We start from the raw sequence: 22,363 nt of genomic DNA on the forward strand, positions 1-22,363 counted from the left end.
CATACAGACATCCAGTGAATTAATGGATAGATGGCACAGCTTTATTTTCGTTCTGCAGAGTGTATCAATTCGAGTATCAATACCACAATATGAAAATACTCTGTTACAAGTAAAAGGCATGTGTTCAAAATGTTACCTGGATGTATTGAGGAAAAGTACAAAAGTATTGGCATCAAAATATACTTAAGTAAAAGTACTAAAATGTTTGTAAATAGCCGATCTGCAAGCTCACAACGCGTCGCGATGCGACACGTTTTCAAAAAGCCTAGGTATAAAATAGGTGGTTAATGCTAAAGTATGTTTTATAATGTAATCATTTATATCTGCAAAGTAACTAGTAACTAAAGCTTTCAAGTAATTGTAGTGGAGTAAGAGTACAATATTTGCCTTTGAGATGTAGTGGAGTAGAAAGTAGAAAATATTGAAAATGGGAAATACTCCAGTAGTAAAGTAAAAATACCTCAAATTACAATTTGGACCGCCTCTGGTTCTGTATTTCTTTATCATATTATTTTGGTGTAGCCTTAGGTTGGCGATTTAAAACACATGCTGCACGGCAACGGGCAACTAAATCCTTTTTTTATGCATTTGGTGGAACTTATTACACCCATAAGGCTTTGTGCATACCCAAAATGCAGTTCGGGATATCCAAGATGGCGGTATTTGCGAAATGCATTTTGGGAATGTATGTTGCCTTGATCATGCTATCAGTTTCTTATGCAGAGACACGTGAGTACATTCATCTACTTCATCTTTCTGTGGAAGCACGACCAGTCTGATCGGAGAGTCGTTAGCATCATGATCAAATCTCAAGACGTGGGAACGATAAAGGAATGGTACAAAGGTGTAGGTCTTCTTAATTCCCGTCACGGACCTCAAGATCAAAAACGTGCCTCCATCATCACCAATTTTCTTTGGAAGATTGTTTGGAAGACTGTCCTACAGAATCATAGGAAAAGAAGAGAACTATACATTTCTGTAAAGCAATTTGTAACGTTTCGATAAGTGCTTTATACATGTATTATTATCATTATTATTATAATTAATATTTTATAATGTCTATTTAATTAAAGCATTTTTGTGTTTCAGGGACAGTTTGCTACCATCACTGACACCACTATTTAAGCCCCACTCTACTAAAAGATAATAACCTTCCAAAGAAAAGAAAGAAAGACGTGAATGGGTTTAGAGTTTAGACACAACAGTGTCTCAGAGCAGTGCTGAGCATTGCTGCACACTCACCAGGCTTTTCACTTCGAGTTCACCTTGTTTATCAAAGCACACGACTTTGTATTTGTGAACTTTGGTGGCGTAGAGTATTACTACCCTCCCCTTCACCTTAGATTTTGCTCCTTTGTAGGTCTTGATTTTGAATACACAGTCTAAAAAAAGAAAAGGGAAACAAAAACATTAAATGTTTTACAGCACAGCAGTGATTTACAGTATTGCAAACAATATGAAAATACGAAATGTTATGACAAATTGGCAAAAATAAATGTTAAATAGGTTTGAGCAGCCACTTTACAATATATTGCTGAGCAGCATTAACCACTTAAAACCTATATACTTCAGTTAACCAGGGTCCCCCAGGCAACCCAATCACCAGAGAAGAAACATTACCATTGCACCATTGTGCAAATCACTGACACATTGCATTCAATGTCATGGCCACGGATTAGGCATAGGTTCAGGGTTAGGTTTAGGGTTAGTTATATGCTTTGGATGTAATTTTGTAGAATTAAGTCAACATGGGCCGAATCTAGACATGTTGACACGCAACGTTTTTCTGGGATTAAAAACGTCCAGTTTCAACGCTTCTTGTGCTTTGCAGAAACATACAGTGCCAACGTTTTCTCTGGCGACCAGGTGCCCCAAGGGTCTATGATACTTTATACTTCTACTCTACTACATATCGCATATTGTCCTTTTAACTCTACTACAATTATGTGACAGCTTCAGTTACTATTTACTTTGCAAACATTAACTGACACAATGTGGAAACACATTATGAAGGTGTTATGTGTAAGTGTGTGTGCAAAAAATCACATAGGCCTAATGAAAATGTAATTACCTTCGTCGTCATCATCTTCGTCGTCGTCATCATCTGTGTGTGCAAAATTTCATATGATCGGTCCAACAGCGTTATGCAGCGTTAAAATATACATTTTTAAAATGATATGAGCAACACATACATATTTAAATAAGCACACATTTTCAGAGCAGAAACATGTTAATTGGGTGTAGAGGACCTGGGTATTGGATAGCGGTGCACTGGCAAAGACTTATTTTAATCAATATGGTCAATTCCTGTACTCAGCTGAAGGCGTTTGAATCAAAATATGAATAAAGCACTGTCCAGATGCTGGAATCTTACCAGATGACAACTGCTGACTTTTGGATAGTTGTTCATAACCAAACTGGTCTCCATCCCGTAGAACTAGAACATAGTTGTCCTTGTTCTTGATCACCCATTCAGAAGGGGTGTTTGAAGATAAAACTGAGAACAACACATACTGCAACTTCACACAGCCATAAATTCTGTATATGAATACTGACATAGTGTGTGCATATAAATCACATAGGCCTAATGAAAATGTAATTACCTTCATCATCGTCGTCGTCGTCATCATCTTCATCATCATCATCCACTTTTCACAGAGAGTAATCCAGTGGAGTTGCAATGCAAATTTATCCCATTAGTCTCTCAAAAAATAAATAAATCAAGAAATATAATTGTGCCAAAGGGATTAAAAACGTCCAGTTTCAACGCTTCTTGTGCTTTTCAGAAACATACAGTGCCAACGTTTTCTCTGGCGACCAGGTGCCCCAGGGGTCTATGATACTTTATACTTCTACTCTACTGCATATCGGAGGCAAATATTGTCCTTTTAACTCCACTACAATTATGCGACAGCTTCAGTTACTGTTTACTTTTCAAACATTAACTGACACAATGTGGAAACACATTATGAAGGTGTTATGTGTAAGTGTGTGTGCAAATAATTCACATAGGCCTAATGAAAATGTAATTACCTTTGTCATCATCATCATCATCATCATCATCATCATCCACTTTTCACAGAGAGTAATCCAGTGGAGTTGCAATGCAAATTCATCCCATTAGTTTCTCAAAAAATAAATAAATCAATAAATCTAATTGTGCCAAAAGTTGGTAGCCTATAACATCTAGCACACGTATTTACCTTCAATACAGCATGTGAAGTCACAGTCACAGTTCATTGCTGCGGTTGACTTTGCTCTCACGGAGGTTCACCAGTTCAGGTCTTCTGACTGTATTATTATTAAATAAGCAGCTTTTAATTGAATTCATATTTTACACACAGATTTTACACAAATTTAGCAGTAGTAGTATCATTTACTCATTGAACAGGATCCTCACAGAAGCCTAAGGTCACTACTCTGACAATGAGGCAGAGGCACACTGCCAAATGTAGTGTCTGCTATGCTCAGGCAAGCTCAATTTCCTGTTGAAACAGTTTTGCATACAACCAGACAGTGTTGTAGTGGAGGGTATACACATAGGTATACCCACTGGGCATTGGTTATACTCACTCCTAGTGTGTGCAGCCATCAGATATAGTGTTGTCGGAAATACATTTGTTATTGATTCTGAATATTTGAAATGGTGTCATTTACCACACTGTATTGACACCAGCCGTGGGTACACTCTTCTGCCCACAGCCCCCCCCCCCCCCCCCCCCACACACACACACACACAGAGCTTCCCAAAGTGCTGTACTCAGCTCACACTTGAGTATCATTTCCTCCACTTGAAAATAGCTGTCACTGACTGTTATTCAGTGTTTTGCGGGTGTTAACTTGTTGAAGGTGACAAGTGTGCTTTTGAGTGACAAATATGAGGCTGTTTCTGAGAATTCTTTACACTAGGGCGCTTTTCCTTTAGGTATAGGTACTTTATTCATCCCAGAAGGGAAATTAAGGTGTTACAGGAGCTCTCATACTCAGAAACAGATTTTATGGTGGGCAGTGTGGACCACCGTGACACCGTTGGTAAAGAATTATAATGTATAGACCAGATGATAAATGGTAAATGATGCTACAGTAGCTATCCCACCAGTTAATCACTCCCCAAAACGTCACGGCAAGGGTGTTGATCTTGTTTTCTTTACTGATAACTTTGGGAAACTTTAAGCACAATACAGCCATTTTCAGAGTTACTGTGTAGGCTAGGCCAGGGTTTCTCAAAGTGTGTGCCCAGAATACGTACTTACGATAGATAAAATGTGGAATTTACGAATATCACTTCAGTTTAACCACTTAAACCCTCTATACTTAGTAAAAAGGACATGGATTGCTCTGTACTAAGGCGTCACGTTCGCGATCAAGTAGATCGGCTATTTTTGGCGGATGTTCCCCCCAGAATAGGTATAATGGGATTCAAGTGGTTAAATGTGGTTAAAGTATAAAGTTATTTCAAATGGAAAACAAATATTCTCTCAAGATTTAAATTTGTACGTGCCGTTATATGACATACGGTTAAAAAAATGAACAACGTCGTTCAGGGGTGCATTGGATGAAAAAGTAATTTGCAGGGGTCAAAAACAAGTTTTGTCGAGCGTCTACATGAACACAATTGGCCCGTGTTCGGGGGAGGGAAGCCGGGCGGGCAGGGTGATATCGGTCATTGCCTGTACTCCTACGGGCTGGGGCGGCACCTGTCAGCGGGGAGTGTTGGGCGGGAGGTGTAGGACGAAGGCTCTACGTCCTCCCGGTGGGGGCTCCTCACTGGCAGGTGAGTCAGTAGGATACAAAAGCAGTGACAACACAGAAATGTGTGTGAGGAGGAATCAATTGGCATAGCGACTAAATTGGGGAGAAAAAAAGGTAAAAAATAATTGGCTACTCTAAATTTAAAAATAATAAATTTAAATACATTTAAAAAACGTTTCCACTGGGCTAGGCTACTAATACTACACACATAGCATAGACAGACAGTACAAGAGCTAGGCTAGCACAAAAAAACTGTGCAAATACAAAACAACATAAAATAATTTGCCATTACGCATAATCAAACTTAACCATACTCACAGACGTTGCTTTGTCTTGCAGGAAAAGGAACAACAGCACGTAGACTGAGGAGCTGATGACTGCTATGCTGCTACAGCCATCTGAGTGGCTACAGGACATCTGTAAGTAGTTCAAGTGTCCATAAACAGGAAGTACCCTAACCCAGTATGAGTAGGCCTAGTGTGGTATAACTATGAGAGCGACGACACTAGCGTTGACTCTCATTGTAAGAATGGAATGCGGAAATGCTCTGTCTATCACAATGAGGAAGTTCCAATGTTTGGAACTACAGCCCATAGCAGCCCGCTTTGCGGCGAGATCAAAGTGTGACGCGACTCTCTCTTATACGGCTCTTACGGAGTAAGTAGGCCTATAAGCAGCCAAGACCCTGATTTATGCTCATGCTCACGGGTGCTAAAACCCAACCCAGCCCATGTTATTTATATTTAAATTGTGGAGGAAACATCTCTCTCCTTCGCTCACTCTCTCTCGTTGACTGTCCCTCTTCACCCCCTCGAGTTGGTGCTTTTATCTTATCATGGATTGGCAATGGCCATGGCAATTTGACAACATTGGCAATTTTCCATGACATGCATGGATGTGCACTGTGCATACACACCCACACACACACCTCTTCACAGTACCTACCAAAGCTTGTCGATGCAGAGACTAGTAGCCTATTAAAAAAGTGTAGTGGCCATTGTTAAACAAGTTGGCATTAAGTTGGCATTATTGGCATTGTTAAGACAAGTAGGCATTATAATGACCACATAACATAAAAAAATATATATATTTTAGAAAATGTTTGCCTACAGTATAATGAGTAATGACATCTGACACCTGAAATAGGGACGCCAGAGTGAAAGTGGTTAAAGGCTTATGTGAATCTACATGTATGCCTTGTGTTTAAGGTTATGAGAGTGTGCATGAGAGTGTCGTATATTGGCTGACATGATTAGGTGATCTATTGCAGCCAGGTCATGAGAGCCCTTTGGGCTGTCTGTCTGTCTGTCTGTCTGACAGAAAGAAAGACTAAAGTTCTGTCTAGACTAGAGATGATATACTGTGTTGTGGTGACCTCTAGAGGTTGAGCTCAACCACATGTGGAGTATTATCACAAAGCTCTCATTTAGTGATATCTGACAGAAATAATAAGAGGCCCTGTTGTAATCCAGGTTGTGGCGAAAGGGGTAAAGAAGGACATGTACAGTACGTGTGAATGTGAATGACTCATCCAGGTACAGCCAGGTTCATAGATGAAAACTATGAACTAGCTATCAATCTCAATTCACCCATAGAAACAACTATAAGGGGGAGAATTGATCCTGTCTTGTTTTTGTCTTTTCTGAACTCCAGACACATCATCCAGGTTCATAGTTTGATGAGCATGTTCATGTACAGTATATGTATTGTCAAAAACGCCAATCAATCAAAAATTGTTAAAAACGATGTAGCAATGCATCTCAATACACCCATAGACACATAGACAGATAGGAGAGGGGAATAATTCTGTCTTGTTCCAACAGCCTCTGTTGGTTGCAGGCAGGGTTCATCGCCATGCTGGCTTGTGGTGGAAATGTTTGTAAAGATTATATTTTTGCCATGGACATACAGTACAAATATGACCAGAAACAGAGTTAGCCCTATATGTATACTACTAGTGCTGTGGTCCTCAAAGTGGGTTGAGGGACCTTCGGGGTTATTTGAAGATGGTCAAATGGACCATTATAGGTCTGTAACTCTGAGAGTGTAAAAATAGAACCAAATGGACCCGTATGGTTCCATTTGTACACTCTCAGAATTAGGGGATCCTTGAAAATGAAAAAAAAGTTAGAGAACCACTGTACTGGTGGACTCCTTGTGTGCCATAGTGTCATAGTAAATCAGTGTCACACATATTCTGAAGAAAACCTGGAGACTGAGACATTCAGTAATTATGTGTTATGATCAAAATAAGAACATTATGTGTCAAAACAAAATCTAAAATTTGCCATGGATAAGGACAAGTCTTGCCACGGACACATTTGTCCGTGTATGGACATATTGATGACCCCTGGTTGCAGGGATAAAGTGAGTGCGGGGGCCAATGTATCCCACATCCTGCAAGCCATCAGGAGCCAGGGAAACACCACAGATGATGAGTTCCCAGAAATAAAATTACCAGAATAAGATACACTTGTTGTTTTTCCCCCGACTTTAGTTTGACTGATAGGCTAATGATGATGCACATAGGCTTGTGTTCTCAGGGAGGAGTCAATGGAACAGAGGGACCCTGTCGTGTTCTCGCTTGTTTTACTCAAATTGTTCTCCTGGACTCTTGACCTCATGGCATCTTTGTCTTTGCAGTCTGATGGTTATTCTTTGCCTACAGCTGTGCGGAAAAACTAAAATGTTTTCTAACATCGATTCTATGGCACTTTAATTTCCTCAATTTTCACATGAATATAATACAGGATACATTCCTAAATTAATAGTTGGGGAATGACAGGTAGCCTATATCCATATTTTTGAGTCCATGAGTATAACAGTTTTTTTTCTTTTTCCTGTCTGAAGCAGAAGATCTGGTCTTGAAGTTGAAATCTTCTCTGAAAATGAGGCTCCCCACAGTGTAAATATTAGAATTTAGAATTTGACAGAATAATGATTCATCAATTCATCATGAGGCCTGGATGGTTGGCGTAACCGCCTGGGCACCTAGGCTGGTAATCGCCTGACAGCGTGTCACGGGATCCTATGACGACCTTTGCTTCGTGTCACCCCCCATCTCTCTCCCCAGTAGACTGACGGTAGACTGTCAGTCTACTGTTCCTATCAATAAAGGCAGAAAAAGACCCAAAAATATCTTAGATATTAGATATATTGGCCCACACAACAAGATATGTTGTGTGGGCCAATCAAGGAAACTGATGCCTGCAACCCCCTACACACTAGGCCACGTTTAGATCTCTAGTGAAAACGTCAAAGTGTCGTTGCGTTTTCACTTTTTCTTTTGCTTTTAGATGATGACGCACCACTGATTGAAAACGCTGTAGGGTAGGCAGCTGATCTGTGGGTTGCCATGTCCGCTTATTATAAGCGACTTTGGGCTTTGGGTTCTTCCTGTAAAGTTGTTCCTTGTAAATATTGGTTGTTGCGTGTTGCGTGTTTTTGGGCTTGTTTTTAAAGTGTCAGTTACTTTTTAGATTTTTGATTGTATCATTGTTTAAACAGTCCTCAAACATGCATGTCAAATTATTGTATTTCTTCGCAGACCCCCATCTGAATTAATAAATACATATGGTGAAAATAGCCGATCTACAAGCTCACAGTGAGCTTGTAGATCTGCTATTTTCAAAAAGATCTTGAAAAGAAATAGTGAAATAATATATATATATAGATATATATAGATAGATAGATAGATAGATAGATAGATAGATAGATAGATAGATATACATAGATAGATATATCAAATATAGATCTTTTTGAAAATAGCAGATACAACTACAAGCTCACTGTGAGCTTGTAGATCGGCTAATTTCAAATAGCCAATGTTAATTGCTAATGCAGCCTGCTAATGCAGCCTAGTCGCCAATTTGGGGCTTGTTTTCATAGAAATGGCTGCTTATTTCTCTCACAACATCTGGAAACGACACCCGTTTTCTGTACAGACCTGTAAACTGCAGCTAACACAGACAGCGACAGACATACGTGGATTTTGGGATCTGGACAACTGCTGGTCCGATCAAAATTCCCACTCGGCACAACACTTCCCCAGGTCATTGTGGTGACACATGCCGAGTTTGATGTCCATCAGTCGGACGGTGCCTGGATTATGCTGGGGGCAGATGCTTTTTGTTTGTTTGTGTGTGTGCAAATAAATACAATTCAAAAAACATACAGACAGACAGAGACAGCTTTCCAGAATGAATAGATAGATGGCACAGCTTTATTTTCATTCTGCAGAGTGGAGTATTGGCGCTGACATTTCTGTGGATTGGTCTGTCTAATTTTAGCAATTTTAGGAATTGTGCGGGTTTAAATTCTACCCTGGATGTCAGAATGATCCAAAAAGAGCTTCTTTATTGTCACATCACAGGTTTACAGGTGTAAAAACCCCAGATCAGATATGTCAGATATGACTGATATGCGTAAAGTAAAAATCTATATTTGATCATAAATAAAATAGTAAATTGAAGTTCTGCTGACTCACTCAATAATCAGCGAGATCCCATGTTGGGGTTTGTTCTCTGTTGCCGCCTTGCCGGACATGTTTCTACAGACATGTTAGTACATTCATCTACTAAATCTGTCTGTGCATGCGTGACCATTTTGATCGGAGAGTCGCCATCATCAAATGCCAAGACGTGGGAGCGACAAAGAAATGGCACAAAGTTGTAGATTTTGCAACTTCTCCCGACTTCCCTCAAGAAGAACGAAAACGTGTCTCCATTATCCCCACTTTCATTTGGAAGACAGTCCTACAGAATCATACGAAAAGAAGAAAGATAGAAACCTATAAATATGAGAATATTTCAGTTTTCTGTAAAGCAATTTGTAACTTTGTTTTAATAAGTGCTTTATGATTGTATTATTATTGTTTTATAATGTCTATGAAAGCATTTTCGTGTTTCAGGGACAGTTTGCTACCATCACTGACACCAATATTTAAGCCTCACTCTACTAAAAGATAATAACCTTCCAAAAAAAGAAAGAAAGATGTGAATGGATTTAGAGTTTAGACACAACTGTGTGTCTGAGCAGTGCTGAGCATTGCTGCACACTCACCCGGCTTTCCACTTTAACTTCACCTTGGTGATCACAGCCCACGACTTTGTATTTGCCATCTTTGATGGTGTAGAGTATTACTACCCTCCCCATCTCATCATGTTTTGTTCTTCTGTAGGTCTGGATTCCGAATGCACAGTCTAAAAAAAACAAAAGATAAGGTTCAAGGTTTTTTGTTCTTTGCAGAAACATACAGGGCCAACGTTTTTCTCTGGCGACCAGGTGCCCCAGGGTTTATGATACTTTATACTTCTACTCTACGGGTAAACTGACACAAGGCAGGTGTTATAATCTTATAGATTGCGAAGGTCCTGGGGGTCCTGGGAGGACTCAAACGTTTGCTTTTTCATCCACTGAGCACCAAGCACATTATGGGCATCTCAAAATCAAGAAAAACATTTTTTCTTGAAGTCTTGTCTAAGGAGTTTTCCTTAACCTCCATGCAGTGAGTGAGTCTCCTTCTGTCAGTTTACCTTTATGTTTTTCGAGACCACCGCACCTGCAGTTAATCTTCACCAAAAGGACAAAGAAAGGCGCAACAGTTCTCCTGTTCTTTACTTCTACTTTACTACATATCGGAGGCAAATGTTGTCAATTTTCGCTACAGTTATGTGACAGCTATAGTTACTATACTTTGCAAACATGAACTGATAAATTGTGAAAACACATTATGAAGGTATCGTGTGTCCAGTTAAATTCTGTTAGCCAATTAAACAAAGCTATGAGAAAGTGACTCGGAACAGGAAACGGAAATGCCACCTTCTCGAAAAGGGAACTAACGTCATGCACAGACTCAGAGCCTATTAGGAATGTGCGTGCAAAGTTTCATATGATCTGTCCAACAGCGTTATTCAGCGTTAAATTATACATTTTTAAAATGATATGAGCAACACATACATATTTAAATATTCAGAGCAGAAACTTTGCCAAAATGTTAATTGGGTGTAGAGGACCTGGGTATTGGATAGGGGTGCACCGGCTCAAAAAGACACATTTTTGTCAGTATGGTCAATTCCTGTACACTGCAGAAGGCATTTGAATCAAAATATGAATGTAGCACTGTCCAGGTGCTGAAATCTTACCAGATGAAAGCTGACTGTTGTTTAGTTGTTCAAAACATAACTGTTCTCCATCCCGTAGAACTAGAAAGTCGTTGTCCTTGTTCTTGATCCACCATTCATTTGCTTTTCACAGAGAGTAATCCAGTGGGATTTCAAAGCAAATTCATCCCATTAGTTAATCACAAAAAAACAAAAACAAACAAAATCAAGAAATCTAATTGTGCCAAAGGGGCGGGGTACATCTAGCACACGTTTTTACCTTTACGTATTTCAATAGAGAATGTGCGGTGCATCGCTGTTGTAGGTTGACTTTGCTCTCGCGGAGGCGCACCAGTTCAGATCTCCTGAGTCCTGACTATTATTTTTAAATAAGCAGATTTGAATGTCAAATACACCTCCATGTCTCTCCACTATCCCACCTACACCCAACATCCATTATGAAATTCATATTATACACACTTTTTTTAATACACAAATGTAGCAGTAGTAGTATCATTGAACAGGATCCCGCTTATTGACACGACAGAAGCCTTAAAGGTCACAACAAATGTAGTGTCTGCTATGCTCAGGAAAGCTCAATTTCCTGTTGAAACAGTTTTGCATACAGACAGTGTTGTAGTGGAGGGTATACACATAAGTATACCCTCTGGGCATTGGTTATACTCACTCCTAGTGTGTGCAGCCATCAGATTTAGTGTTGTCGGAAATACATTTGTTATTGATTCTGAATATTTGAAATGGTGTCATTTACCACACTGTATTGACACCAGCCGTGCATACACTCTTCTGCCCACAGCCCCCCACCCCCCCCCCGCCCACACACACTCTCACAGAGTTTCCCACGAAATGAGTATTTCCAATTTCCAATACTTTTACTTCTACTCCACTACATCTGAGAGGCAAATATTGTAATTTATTCCACTAGAATTATTTGAAAACTTTAGTTACTAGTTACTTGTAGATTTTGACGATCTACAAGCTATGCATTGTGAGTTTGTAGGTCTGCTATTTTCAAATACATTATACATTATACATTTGAGAACTTGTGAAATGGGACATTCTGCATAATGAGTACTTTCGACTTTTGGTACTTTTAAGTACATTTTGATACTAATACTCTTACTACTATTAAAGATACTAGTACTTTACTCAAGTACATTTTTAATTCCGGACTTTTACTTTCGCAGTATTGATACTTTTACTTAAGTAAAACATTTGAGTACTTTTTCCACCACTGCTTTATTCATCCCCAAGGGGAAATGAAGGTTTTACAGCAGCTCTCATACTCAGAAACAAAAACAAACTTTATGGCGTGGACTACCACGACACCTTTTGTTAAAATTATAATGTATAGACCAAATAATGCTACTGTAGCTATCCCAACAGTTACTCACTGCCCAAAACTGCACAGCAAGGGTGTTGATCTTAAAGCTTTTTACTGATAACTTTGGGAAACTTTGAGCACAATACAGCCAGTTTCAGAGTTACTGTGTAGGCTAGGCCAGGGTTTCTCAAAGTGTGTGCCGTGACGCAAGTCCAGGAGTGCCCAGAATACGTACTTACGGTAGATAAAATGTGGAATTTACCAATATCACTTCAGTTTAACCACTTAAGCCCTCTATACTTAGTAAAATGGACCTGAGTTGCACTTTACTTGGTGTGTTCTTTTTCAATCTACACTAAATCCCTTGTAGACGATCTACAAGCTCAGAAGGCGTCACTTTGTGATGTGTTCTGAGCGTGTAGATTGACTATTTTTGGCGGATGTTCCCTAATAGGGATGCTGGGATTCAAGTGGTTAAAGTATGAAGTTATTTTCAATCTGTTCTAATGGAGAACAGATATACTCTCAAGTTTTCCTCGTGACATACTGTATATTAGAGGGAAAGATTTACATATTTAATTACGTGGCGTAATACATACGGTTCTAAAAAACAACTTTGTTTGGGGGTGCTTTGGATGAAAAGGTCATTTACAGGGGTGTCCTGAGTCAAAAAAAAAAGTTTCCGCTGGGTTGGGCTACTAATACTACACACATACTACATGGACAGACAGTACAAGAGCTAGGCTAGCACAAAAAAAAACAGTGCAAATACAAAACAACACAAAATAATTTGCCATTACGCGTTATCAAACGTAACCATACTCACAGACTTAGCTTGCAGGAAAATGAACAACAACACGTAGACTGAGGAGCTGATGACTGACTGGCGTCACTGGGTCAACGCACTGTGTACCCCTTTATGTCAATGCTCCTGACAGTTGAATGTTGAATGGCTATGTATGAAAACACATTTCCTGTTACAGGGCTTTCACACATAGCCTCGCGTGACAGATTCGTCTGGAACCAGGCTATGTCAGACATGACTTGCATACTGACAGCCGCTGTGGCTTTGCCGCTGTGGTCTACATGTATAGTGCAGTGGGCAACTTGTTGTTGAAGATGACAAGTGCGGTTTTGAGTGACACATATGAGGCTGTTTCTGAGAATTCTTTACACTAGGGCGCTGTTCCTTTAGGTAAGTAAGCCTTGCCGTGCCCTGAGGCCCATAGGGCAGGAGCCTATCTCCTGTTTCCTTAGCGTGCGGCCGACCCTTGATGTGCCTCAAGGGCACATCAAGGTGCCCAAGGGCACATCAAGGTGCCCAGTGCCTCCCCAAGCAGGGAGGCACTGGGTCCCATTATTAGAGTCTTTGGTATGACCCGGCCGGGGATCGAACCTCGACCTCCCCGTCTCAGGGCGGACACTCTAACCATAAGGCCACTGAGCTGGTGTTCCTTTATGTATACTGTAGGTACTTTATTGTAGGAAATTAAGGTGTTACAGGAGCTCTCATACTCAGAAACAGACTTTATGGTGGGCAGTGTGGACCACCGTGACACCTTTTGTAAAGAATTATAATGTATAGACCAGATGAGGCTAGCTATCCCACAGTTAATCCCTCCCCAAAACGTCACGGCAAGGGTGTTGATCTTGTTTTTTTTACTGATAACTTTGGGAAACTTTAAGCACAATACAGCCATTTTCAGAGTTACTGTGTAGGCTAGGCCAGGGTTTGTGTGTGCCGTGACGCAAGTCCAGGAGTGCCCAGAATACGTACTTACGATAGATAAAATGTGGAATTTACCAATATCACTTAACCACTTAAACCCTCTATACTTAGTAAAATGGACATGGGTTCCTCTCTACTAAGGCGTGACGCCTAGTTCGCGATCACAGAGATCGGCTATTTTTGGCGGATGTTCCCCCCAGAATAGGGATGCTGGGATTCAAGTGGTTAAATGTGGTTAAAGTATAATGTTATTTCAAATGGAAAACGGATATTCTCTCAAGATTTGAATTTGTACGTGCCGTTATATGACATAAGGTTAAAAAAATTAACAACGTCGTTCAGGGGTGCATTGGATGAAAAAGTAATTTGCAGGGGTCAAAAACAAGTTTTGTCGAGTGTCTACATGAACACAATTGGCCCGTGTTTGGGGGAGGGAAGCCGGGCGGGCAGGGTGATATCGGTCATTGCCTGTACTCCTACGGGCTGGGGCGGCACCTGTCAGCGGGGAGTGTTGGGCGGGAGGAGTAGGACGAAGGCTCTACGTCCTCCTGGTGGGGGCTCCTCACTGGCAGGTGAGTCAGTAGGATACAAAAGCAGTGACAACACAGAAATGTGTGTGAGGAGGAATCAATTGGCATAACGACTACATTGGGGAGAAAAAGGGGTAACAAATAATTGGCTACTCTAAATTTAAAAATAATAAATTTAAATACATTTAAAAAACGTTTCCACTGGGCTAGGCTACTAATACTACACACATAGCTTAGACAGACAGTACAAGAGCTAGGCTAGCACAAAAAAACTGTGCAAATACAAAACAACACAACATAATTTGCCATTACGCATAATCAAACGTAGCCATACTCACAGACGCTGCTTTGTCTTGCAGGAAAAGGAACAACAGCACGTAGACTGAGGAGCTGATGACTGCTATGCTGCTACAGCCATCTGAGTGGCTACAGGACCTCTGTAAGTAGTTCAAGTGTCCATAAACAAGAAATACCCTAACCCAGTATGAGTAGGGCTAGTGTGGTATAACTATGAGAGCGACGACACTAGCGTTGACTCTCATTGTAAGAATGGAATGCGGAAATGTTCTGTCTATCTCAATGAGGAAGTTCCAATGTTTGGAACTACAGCCCATAGCAGCCCGCTTTGCGGCGAGATCAAAGCGTGACGCGACTCTCTCTTATACGGCTCTGAGTAGGCCTATAAGCAGCCAAGACCCCGATTTATGCTCGTGCTCACGGGTGCTAAAACCCAACCCAGCCCATGTTTTTTATATTTAAATACAGGAGAAAACATCTCTCTCCTTCGCTCACTCCCTCTCTCTCTCTGTCTCTCTTGTTGACTGTCCCTCTTCACCCCCTCGAGTTAGTGCTGCTACCTTATCATGGATTGGCAATGGCCATGGCAATTTGGCAACATTGGCAATTTTCCATGACATGCATGGATGTGCACTGTGCATGCACACCCACACACACACCTCTTCACAGTACCTACCAAAGCTTGTTGATGTAGAGACTAGTAGCCTATTAAAGAAGTGGCCATTGTTAAACAAGTTGGCATTAAGTTGGCATTATTGGCATTGTTAAGACAAGTTGGCATTATAATGACCTTTTTTTTGGGGGGGGGGGGGATATATATATAAAAAAAACTGAAAAATGTCAACATAAAAAAATTAAAAATATTTTAGAAAATGTTTGCCTATAATGAGTAATGACATACCTGAAATAGGGACGCCAGAGTGAAAGTGGTTAAAGGCTTATGTGAATCTACATGTATGCCTTGAGTTTAAGGTTATGAGAGTGTGCATGGCTGTTGTATTGGCTGACATGATTAGGTGATCTATTGCAGCCAGGTCATGAGAACCCTTTGGCTGTCTGTCTGTCTGTCTGTCTGTCTGACAGAAAGAAAGACTAAAGTTCTATCTAGACTAGAGATGATATACTGTGTTGTGGTGACCTCTAGAGGTTGAGCTCAACCACATGTGGAGAATTGCTATCACAAAGCTCTCATTTAGTGAGATCTGACAGAAATAATAAGAGGCCCTGTTGTAATCCAGGTTGTGGCGAAAGGGGTAAAGAAGGACATGTACGTGTGAATGTGAATGACTCATCCAGGCCAGGCCAGGTTCATAGATGAAAACTATGAACTAGCTATCAATCTCAATTCACCCATAGAAACAACTATAAGGGGCAGAATTAATCCTGTCTTGTCTCTGTCTTTTTTGAACTCCAGGCACACCATCCAGGTTCATAGTTTGATGAGCATGTTCATGTACAGTATATGTATTTTTGTCAAAAACGCCAATCAATCAAAATTAGTTAAAAATGTTGTACTGTAGCAATGCATCTCAATTCACCCATAGACACATAGGAAAGGGGAATAATTCTGTCTTGTTCCAACAACCTCTGTTGGTTGCAGGCAGGGTTCATCGCCATGCTGGCTTGTGGTGGAAATGTTTGTATAAAGTTTTTTTGCCATGGACATACAGTACAGTACAAATATGACCAGAAACAGAGCACACTACTAGTGCTGTCGTCCTCGAAGTGGGTTGAGGGACCTTCGGGGTTATTTGAAGGTGGTCAAGTGGACCATTATAGGTCTTTATGGGTCCATTTGGTTCCATTTGTACACTCTCAGAGTTAGGGGGTCCTTGAAAATAAAAAAGTTAGAGAACCACTATACTGGTGGACTCCTAATGTGCCATAGTGTCATAGTAAATCAGTGTCATACATATTCTGAAAACCTGGAGACTGAGACATTCAGTAATTCGGTGTTATGTTCAAAATAAGAACATTATGTGTCAAAACAAAATCAAAAATTTGCCATGGACAAGGACAAGTCTTGCCACGGACACATTTGTCCGTGTATGGACATATTGATGACCCCAGTGGTTGCAGGGATAAAGTGAGTGCGGGGGTCAATGTATCCCACGTCCTGCCAGCCATCAGGAGCCAGGGAAACGCTACAGATGATGAGTTCCCAGAAATAAAAGTACCAGAATAAGTTACAGTTGTTGTTTTTCCCCCGACTTTAGTTTGACTTATAGGCTAATGATGATGCATAGGCTTGTGTTCTCAGGGAGGAGACAATGGAACAGAGGGACCCTGTCGTGTTCTCGCTTGTTTTACTCAAATTGTTCTCCTGGACTCTTGACCTCATGGCATCTTTGTCTTTGCAGTCTGATGGCCATTCTTTGCCTACAGCTGTGTGGAAAAACAAAAATGTTTTCTGAAATCGATTCTACAGTATGGCGCTTTCATTTCCTCAATGTTCACAAGAATATAATACAGGATACATTCCTAATTTAATAGTTGGGGAATGACAGGTAGCCTATATCCATATTTTTGAGTCCATGAGTATAACAGGTTAATTTCTCTTTCCTGTCGGATGCAGAAGATCTGGTCTCGAAGTTGAAATCACCTCTGAAAATGAGGCTATAGTCTCCCCACAGTGTAAATATTAGAATTTAGAATTTGACAGAATGATTCATCAGACCAGCATGAATCGATCTGAATAGCTGACATAATCATAATCAGTAATAGCAAAGATGATAGATAATGAATAGTAACTGTTGACCATGATTACAGTTGATACTGATTTTAGGTACTGTACTCAAAAGTAATATATAATTAGTTATTGGATTAGTCATGAAAGTGTTTGCTTTACTAGCAAATAATGGGCCAAACTTAATTTGATATCATTTTGGAGATGGGTTGATTGTGATGATAGCAACATACAGTATGAAGTGGAAACATATCACCAAAAATAAAATAAAATAAAAAGTAGGGCTGAATTTTTTGATTTATCGAAGAATGTATAAATGTGATTTCCCCCGACCACTATTGTGATGGTGATTAACAATGTGATATAACATGTTAAAGTCAAGCTTCCACTTATAATGGTGCAGCGGCACAAACATGATGCAAATCTTGGCCAATCCGTGAAGCCGATATATTGGGTTGGCCAATCAAGGAAGCTGATGCCTGCACCCCACTACACACTAACACAGACAGCGACAGACAGAAGTGGATTTTTGGATCTGGACAACTGCTGGTCCGACCGAATTCCCACTCGGCACAACACTTCCCCGGGTCATTGGTAACACACGCTGAGTTTGATGTCGAAAATGTCAAAAAAAGAATCAACTTCTTCAAATTCGACTTCTTTATTGTCACATCACAGGTTTACAGGTGCAAAAAAAAAAACAGACCTGATATGCGTAGAGTAAAATATATACATAAATTAAGGTGCATGGTTAGAACAAAGAGTAATGGAATGAGACAGGTAAAATAGCAGCAGATATAGTAACAGAGATATACATAAGGAGCAGTGATAGGAAAGCAACATTCATTCTCTATTAGCATATTTTGCTGTACTCAGAAATGACCTCAACAAATGTTTTTTTTTTTTAAATTTGTTCATACTGCATTCAAGTGAAAAGAGGAGCCATTTCGTTTGCATATATTTTTGTTTTTAGTATCATGCCTATTACTGTCTTACTGAGAAGTACTCAGATATTTTACTTAAGTAAAAGTATCAATACCACAATATGAAAATACTCTAATTAATAGGCATGTGTTCAAAATGTTACCTGGATGTCTTCAGTAAAAGTACAGTATTTTTGCCATCAAAATATACTTAAAGTACCAAAAGTAAAAGTACTAAAATGTTTGAAAATAGCCAATCTGCAACCGGACCGGCTCTGCTTCTGTATTTCTTTATCATATTCTTTTGGTGTAGCCTTAGGTTGAAGATTTAAAACACATGCTGCACAGCAACGGGCAACTAAATCCTTTTTAGCGGTGCCAACCGCTCTACATTTGACTTTGTCTGTGTGTCTGTTTGAGCACGACCTCAGCTTGACCTCAACAGCTGCCGCTGATTGCACACACACACACACACACACACACACACACACACACACACACACACACACACACACACACACACACACACACACACACACACACACACACACACACACACACACACACACACACACAGTGTGCAGCCACCAGGAGGAAGAGTTTAGTACAACACATTTTTGGAATAAATTTACAGGGATTTAACATTGTTTCTCTAGTTCATATATAGCCCAATTAAATAAACTCATCAAAGACACCGCTTCCTTCACACAGGGTGTGATTTTTTAAATGCATTTGACACAACAATATCACTGTCTAATAAATACTGCCTTAACTGACAAACAAATTAAATTACTGAATTGATCGTCCGCCTGTGTCATCCTGCCGTCATCGCACTACAGCCAAAGCCTATCAAAGCGGCTGAGATGCGGGTGGAACTTATTACACCCATAAGGCTTTGTGCATACCCATAATGCAGTTCGGGATATCCAAGATGGCGGTATTTGCGACATGGGTTATTGGTCTGAAATGCATTTTGGGAATGTATGTTGCCTTGATCATTACAGTTTCTCATACAGAGACACGTGAGTACATTCATCTACTCCATCTTTCTGTGGAAGCGCGACCAGTCGGATCGGAGAGTCGTTAGCAATATAATCAAATCCCAAGATGTGGGAGCGATAAAGAAATGGCACAAAGTTGTAGGTGTTCCAAATTCCCGTCACGGACCTCAAGATCAAAAACGTGCCTCCATCATCACCAATTTCATTTGGAAGACTGTCCTACAGAATCATAGGAAAAGAAGAGAACTATTAATATGATATTTCAGTTTTCTGTAAAGCAATTTGTAACGTTTCAATAAGTGCTTTATAAATGTATTATTATCATTATTATTATAATAATTATTTTATAATGTCTATTTAATTAAAGCATTTTTGTGTTTCAGGGACATTTTGCTACCATCACTGACACCACTATTTAAGCCCCACACTACTAAAAGATAATAACCTTCCAAAGAAAAGAAAGAAAGATGTGAATGTGTTTAGAGTTGCAGTGCTGAGCAGTGCTGCACACTCACCAGGCTTTCCACTTTGAGTTCACCTTGGTCATCACAGCACACGACTTTGTATTTGTCATCTTTGGTGGCGTAGAGTATTACTACCCTCCCCCACTCCTTATATTTTGGTGCTTTGTAGTTCTTGATTCTGAATACACAGTCTAAAAAAGAAAAGGGAAACAAAAACAATAAATATTTTACAGCACAGCAGTGATTTACAGTATTGCAAACAATATGAAAATACAAAATATTATGACAAATTGGCAAAAATAAATGTTAAATAGGTTTGAGCAGCCACTTTACAATATATTGCTAAGCAGCATTAACCACTTAAAACCTATATACCTTCAGTTGACCAGGGTCCCCCAGGCAACCCAATCGCCAGAGAAGAAACATTACCATTGTGCTATGTTTGTGCAAACCACTGACACATTGCATTCAATGTCATGGCCACGGATTGGGCATAGGTTCAGGGTTAGGTTTAGGGTTAGTTATATACTTTGGATGTAATTCTTTCTATCTAGAATTAAGTCAACATGGGCCAATCTAGATGTTGACACGCAACGTTTTTCTGGGATTAAAAACGTCCAGTTTCAACACTTCTTGTGCTTTTCAGAAACATACAGGGCCAACGTTTTCTCTGGCGACCAGGTGCCCCAGGGGTCTATGATACTTTATACTTCTACTCTACTGCATATCGGAGGCAAATATTGTCCTTTTAACTCCACTACAATCATGTGACAGCTTCAGTTACTATTTTACTTTGCAAACATTAACTGATAAATTGTGGAAACACATTATGAAGGTGTTATGTGTCCAGTTCAAGTCTGTTGCTGAGACGATCAAACAAAGCTATGAAAAAGTGAACAGGAAACGGAAATGCCACCTTCTGGAAAAGGTCATGCACAGAGCCTATCGGGAATGTGCATGCAAAGTTTCATATGATCAGTCCAACAGCGTTATGCAGCGTTAAATAATATGTTTTTAAAATGATATGAGCAACACATAAATATTTAAATAATAAACACACATTTTCAGAGCAGAAACATGTTAATTGGATGTAGAGGACCTGGGTATTGGATAGGGGTGCACTGGCAAAAAAAGAGACTTATTTTAATCAATATGGTCAATTCCTGTACTCAGCAGAAGGCGTTTGAATCAAAATATGAATAAAGCACTGTCCAGATGCTGGAATCTTACCAGATGACGACAACTGACTGTTGGATCGCTGTTCATAACATAACTGTTCTCCATCCTGTAGAACTAGAACATAGTCGTCCTTGTTCTTGATCCACCGTTCGTTCTGCATCTCTGAAGATGTAGCTGAGAACAAGACATCAGCAACTTCAGACAACCACAAATAATGTAGGCTCTATGAATAATGATGTAGTGTGTGCAAATAAATCCCATAGGCCTAATGAAAATGTCGTCATCATCATCGTCATCATCATCCACTTTTCACAGAGAGTAATCCAGTGGGATTTCAAAACAAATTCATCCCATTAGTTTCTCACAAAAAAAAAGAAGAAATCTAATTGTGCCAGAGGGGTGGTAGGCTGGTAGCCCATAACATCTAGCACACGTATTTACCTTCAATAGAGAATGTGCGGTGCTGGTGCATCGCTGCTGTAGCTTGACTTTAGCTGCTCTCGTGGAGGCGCACCAGTTCAGATCTCCTGAGTCCTAACTATTATTTTTAAATAAGCTGATTTGAATGTCAAATACACCTCCATGTCTCTCTTCTCTCCACTATCCCACCTACACCCAACATCCATTATCAAATTCATATTATACACACTTTTTTTAATACACAAATGTAGCAGTAGTAGTATAATTTCCTCATTGAACAGGATCCCGCTTATTGACACGACAGAAGCCTAAAGGTCACAACAAATGTAGTGTCTGCTATGCTCAGGAAAGCTCAATGTCCTGTTGAAACAGTTTTGCATACAACCAGACAAGTGTTGTAGTGGAGGGTATACACATAGGTATACCCAGTGGGCATTGGTTATACTCACTCCTAGTTTGTGCACTAGGAGTGAGATTTAGTGTTGTCATTTGTTATTGATTCTGAATATTTGAAATGGTGTCATTTACCACACTGTATTGACACCAGCCGTGCATACACTCTTCTGCCCACAGCCCACAGCCCCCAAACACACTCACACAGAGTTTCCCGCACGTGGTAGCCTCATTTCCTCCACTTGAAAATAGCTGTGTTAGTCTGTGTTGTTTACTGTGTTATTCAGTGTTTTCCGGGTCTTAACTTGCTGAAGATGACAATTGTGGTTTTGAGTGACAATGAGGCTGTTTCTGAGAATTTTACACAGGGAACAGCTTGTCCAGTACAGTTTGTACAAGTACTGTACTTAAGTACAATTTTGGTGTATTTGTACTTTACTTGAGTATTTCCAATTTCCAATACTTTTACTTCTACTCCACTACATCTGAGAGGCAAATATTGTACTTTTATTCCACTAGAATTATTTGAAAACTTTAGTTACT

The 22,363-nt window shown here is 40.0% G+C and overlaps 2 protein-coding genes across 2 annotated transcripts; both read right to left on the bottom strand.

The window, feature by feature from the left end:
- Positions 1-685: 685 nt before the first annotated feature.
- On the bottom strand, positions 686-3,306 carry LOC311042581 (uncharacterized protein). Its single transcript, XM_084053387.1, has 6 exons — positions 3,204-3,306; positions 3,034-3,072; positions 2,604-2,648; positions 2,375-2,497; positions 1,243-1,382; positions 686-939 (listed from the first exon to the last, which is right to left on the bottom strand). Exons 1-6 carry the CDS (start codon positions 3,238-3,240, stop codon positions 700-702), a joined length of 624 nt encoding a protein of 207 aa, XP_083909513.1. The 5' UTR covers positions 3,241-3,306; the 3' UTR covers positions 686-699.
- Positions 3,307-19,096: 15,790 nt separating this feature from the next.
- On the bottom strand, positions 19,097-21,174 carry LOC311042024 (uncharacterized protein). Its single transcript, XM_084052528.1, has 3 exons — positions 21,059-21,174; positions 19,880-20,019; positions 19,097-19,583 (listed from the first exon to the last, which is right to left on the bottom strand). The coding sequence occupies exons 1-3, from the start codon at positions 21,165-21,167 to the stop codon at positions 19,362-19,364; spliced, it is 471 nt and encodes a 156-aa protein (XP_083908654.1). The 5' UTR covers positions 21,168-21,174; the 3' UTR covers positions 19,097-19,361.
- Positions 21,175-22,363: the final 1,189 nt, after the last annotated feature.

Source organism: Gymnoscopelus microlampas (genome assembly GCF_963454915.1).
Source record: "Gymnoscopelus microlampas genome assembly, chromosome: 3".
In the NCBI taxonomy this organism is placed as follows: domain Eukaryota; kingdom Metazoa; phylum Chordata; class Actinopteri; order Myctophiformes; family Myctophidae; genus Gymnoscopelus; species Gymnoscopelus microlampas.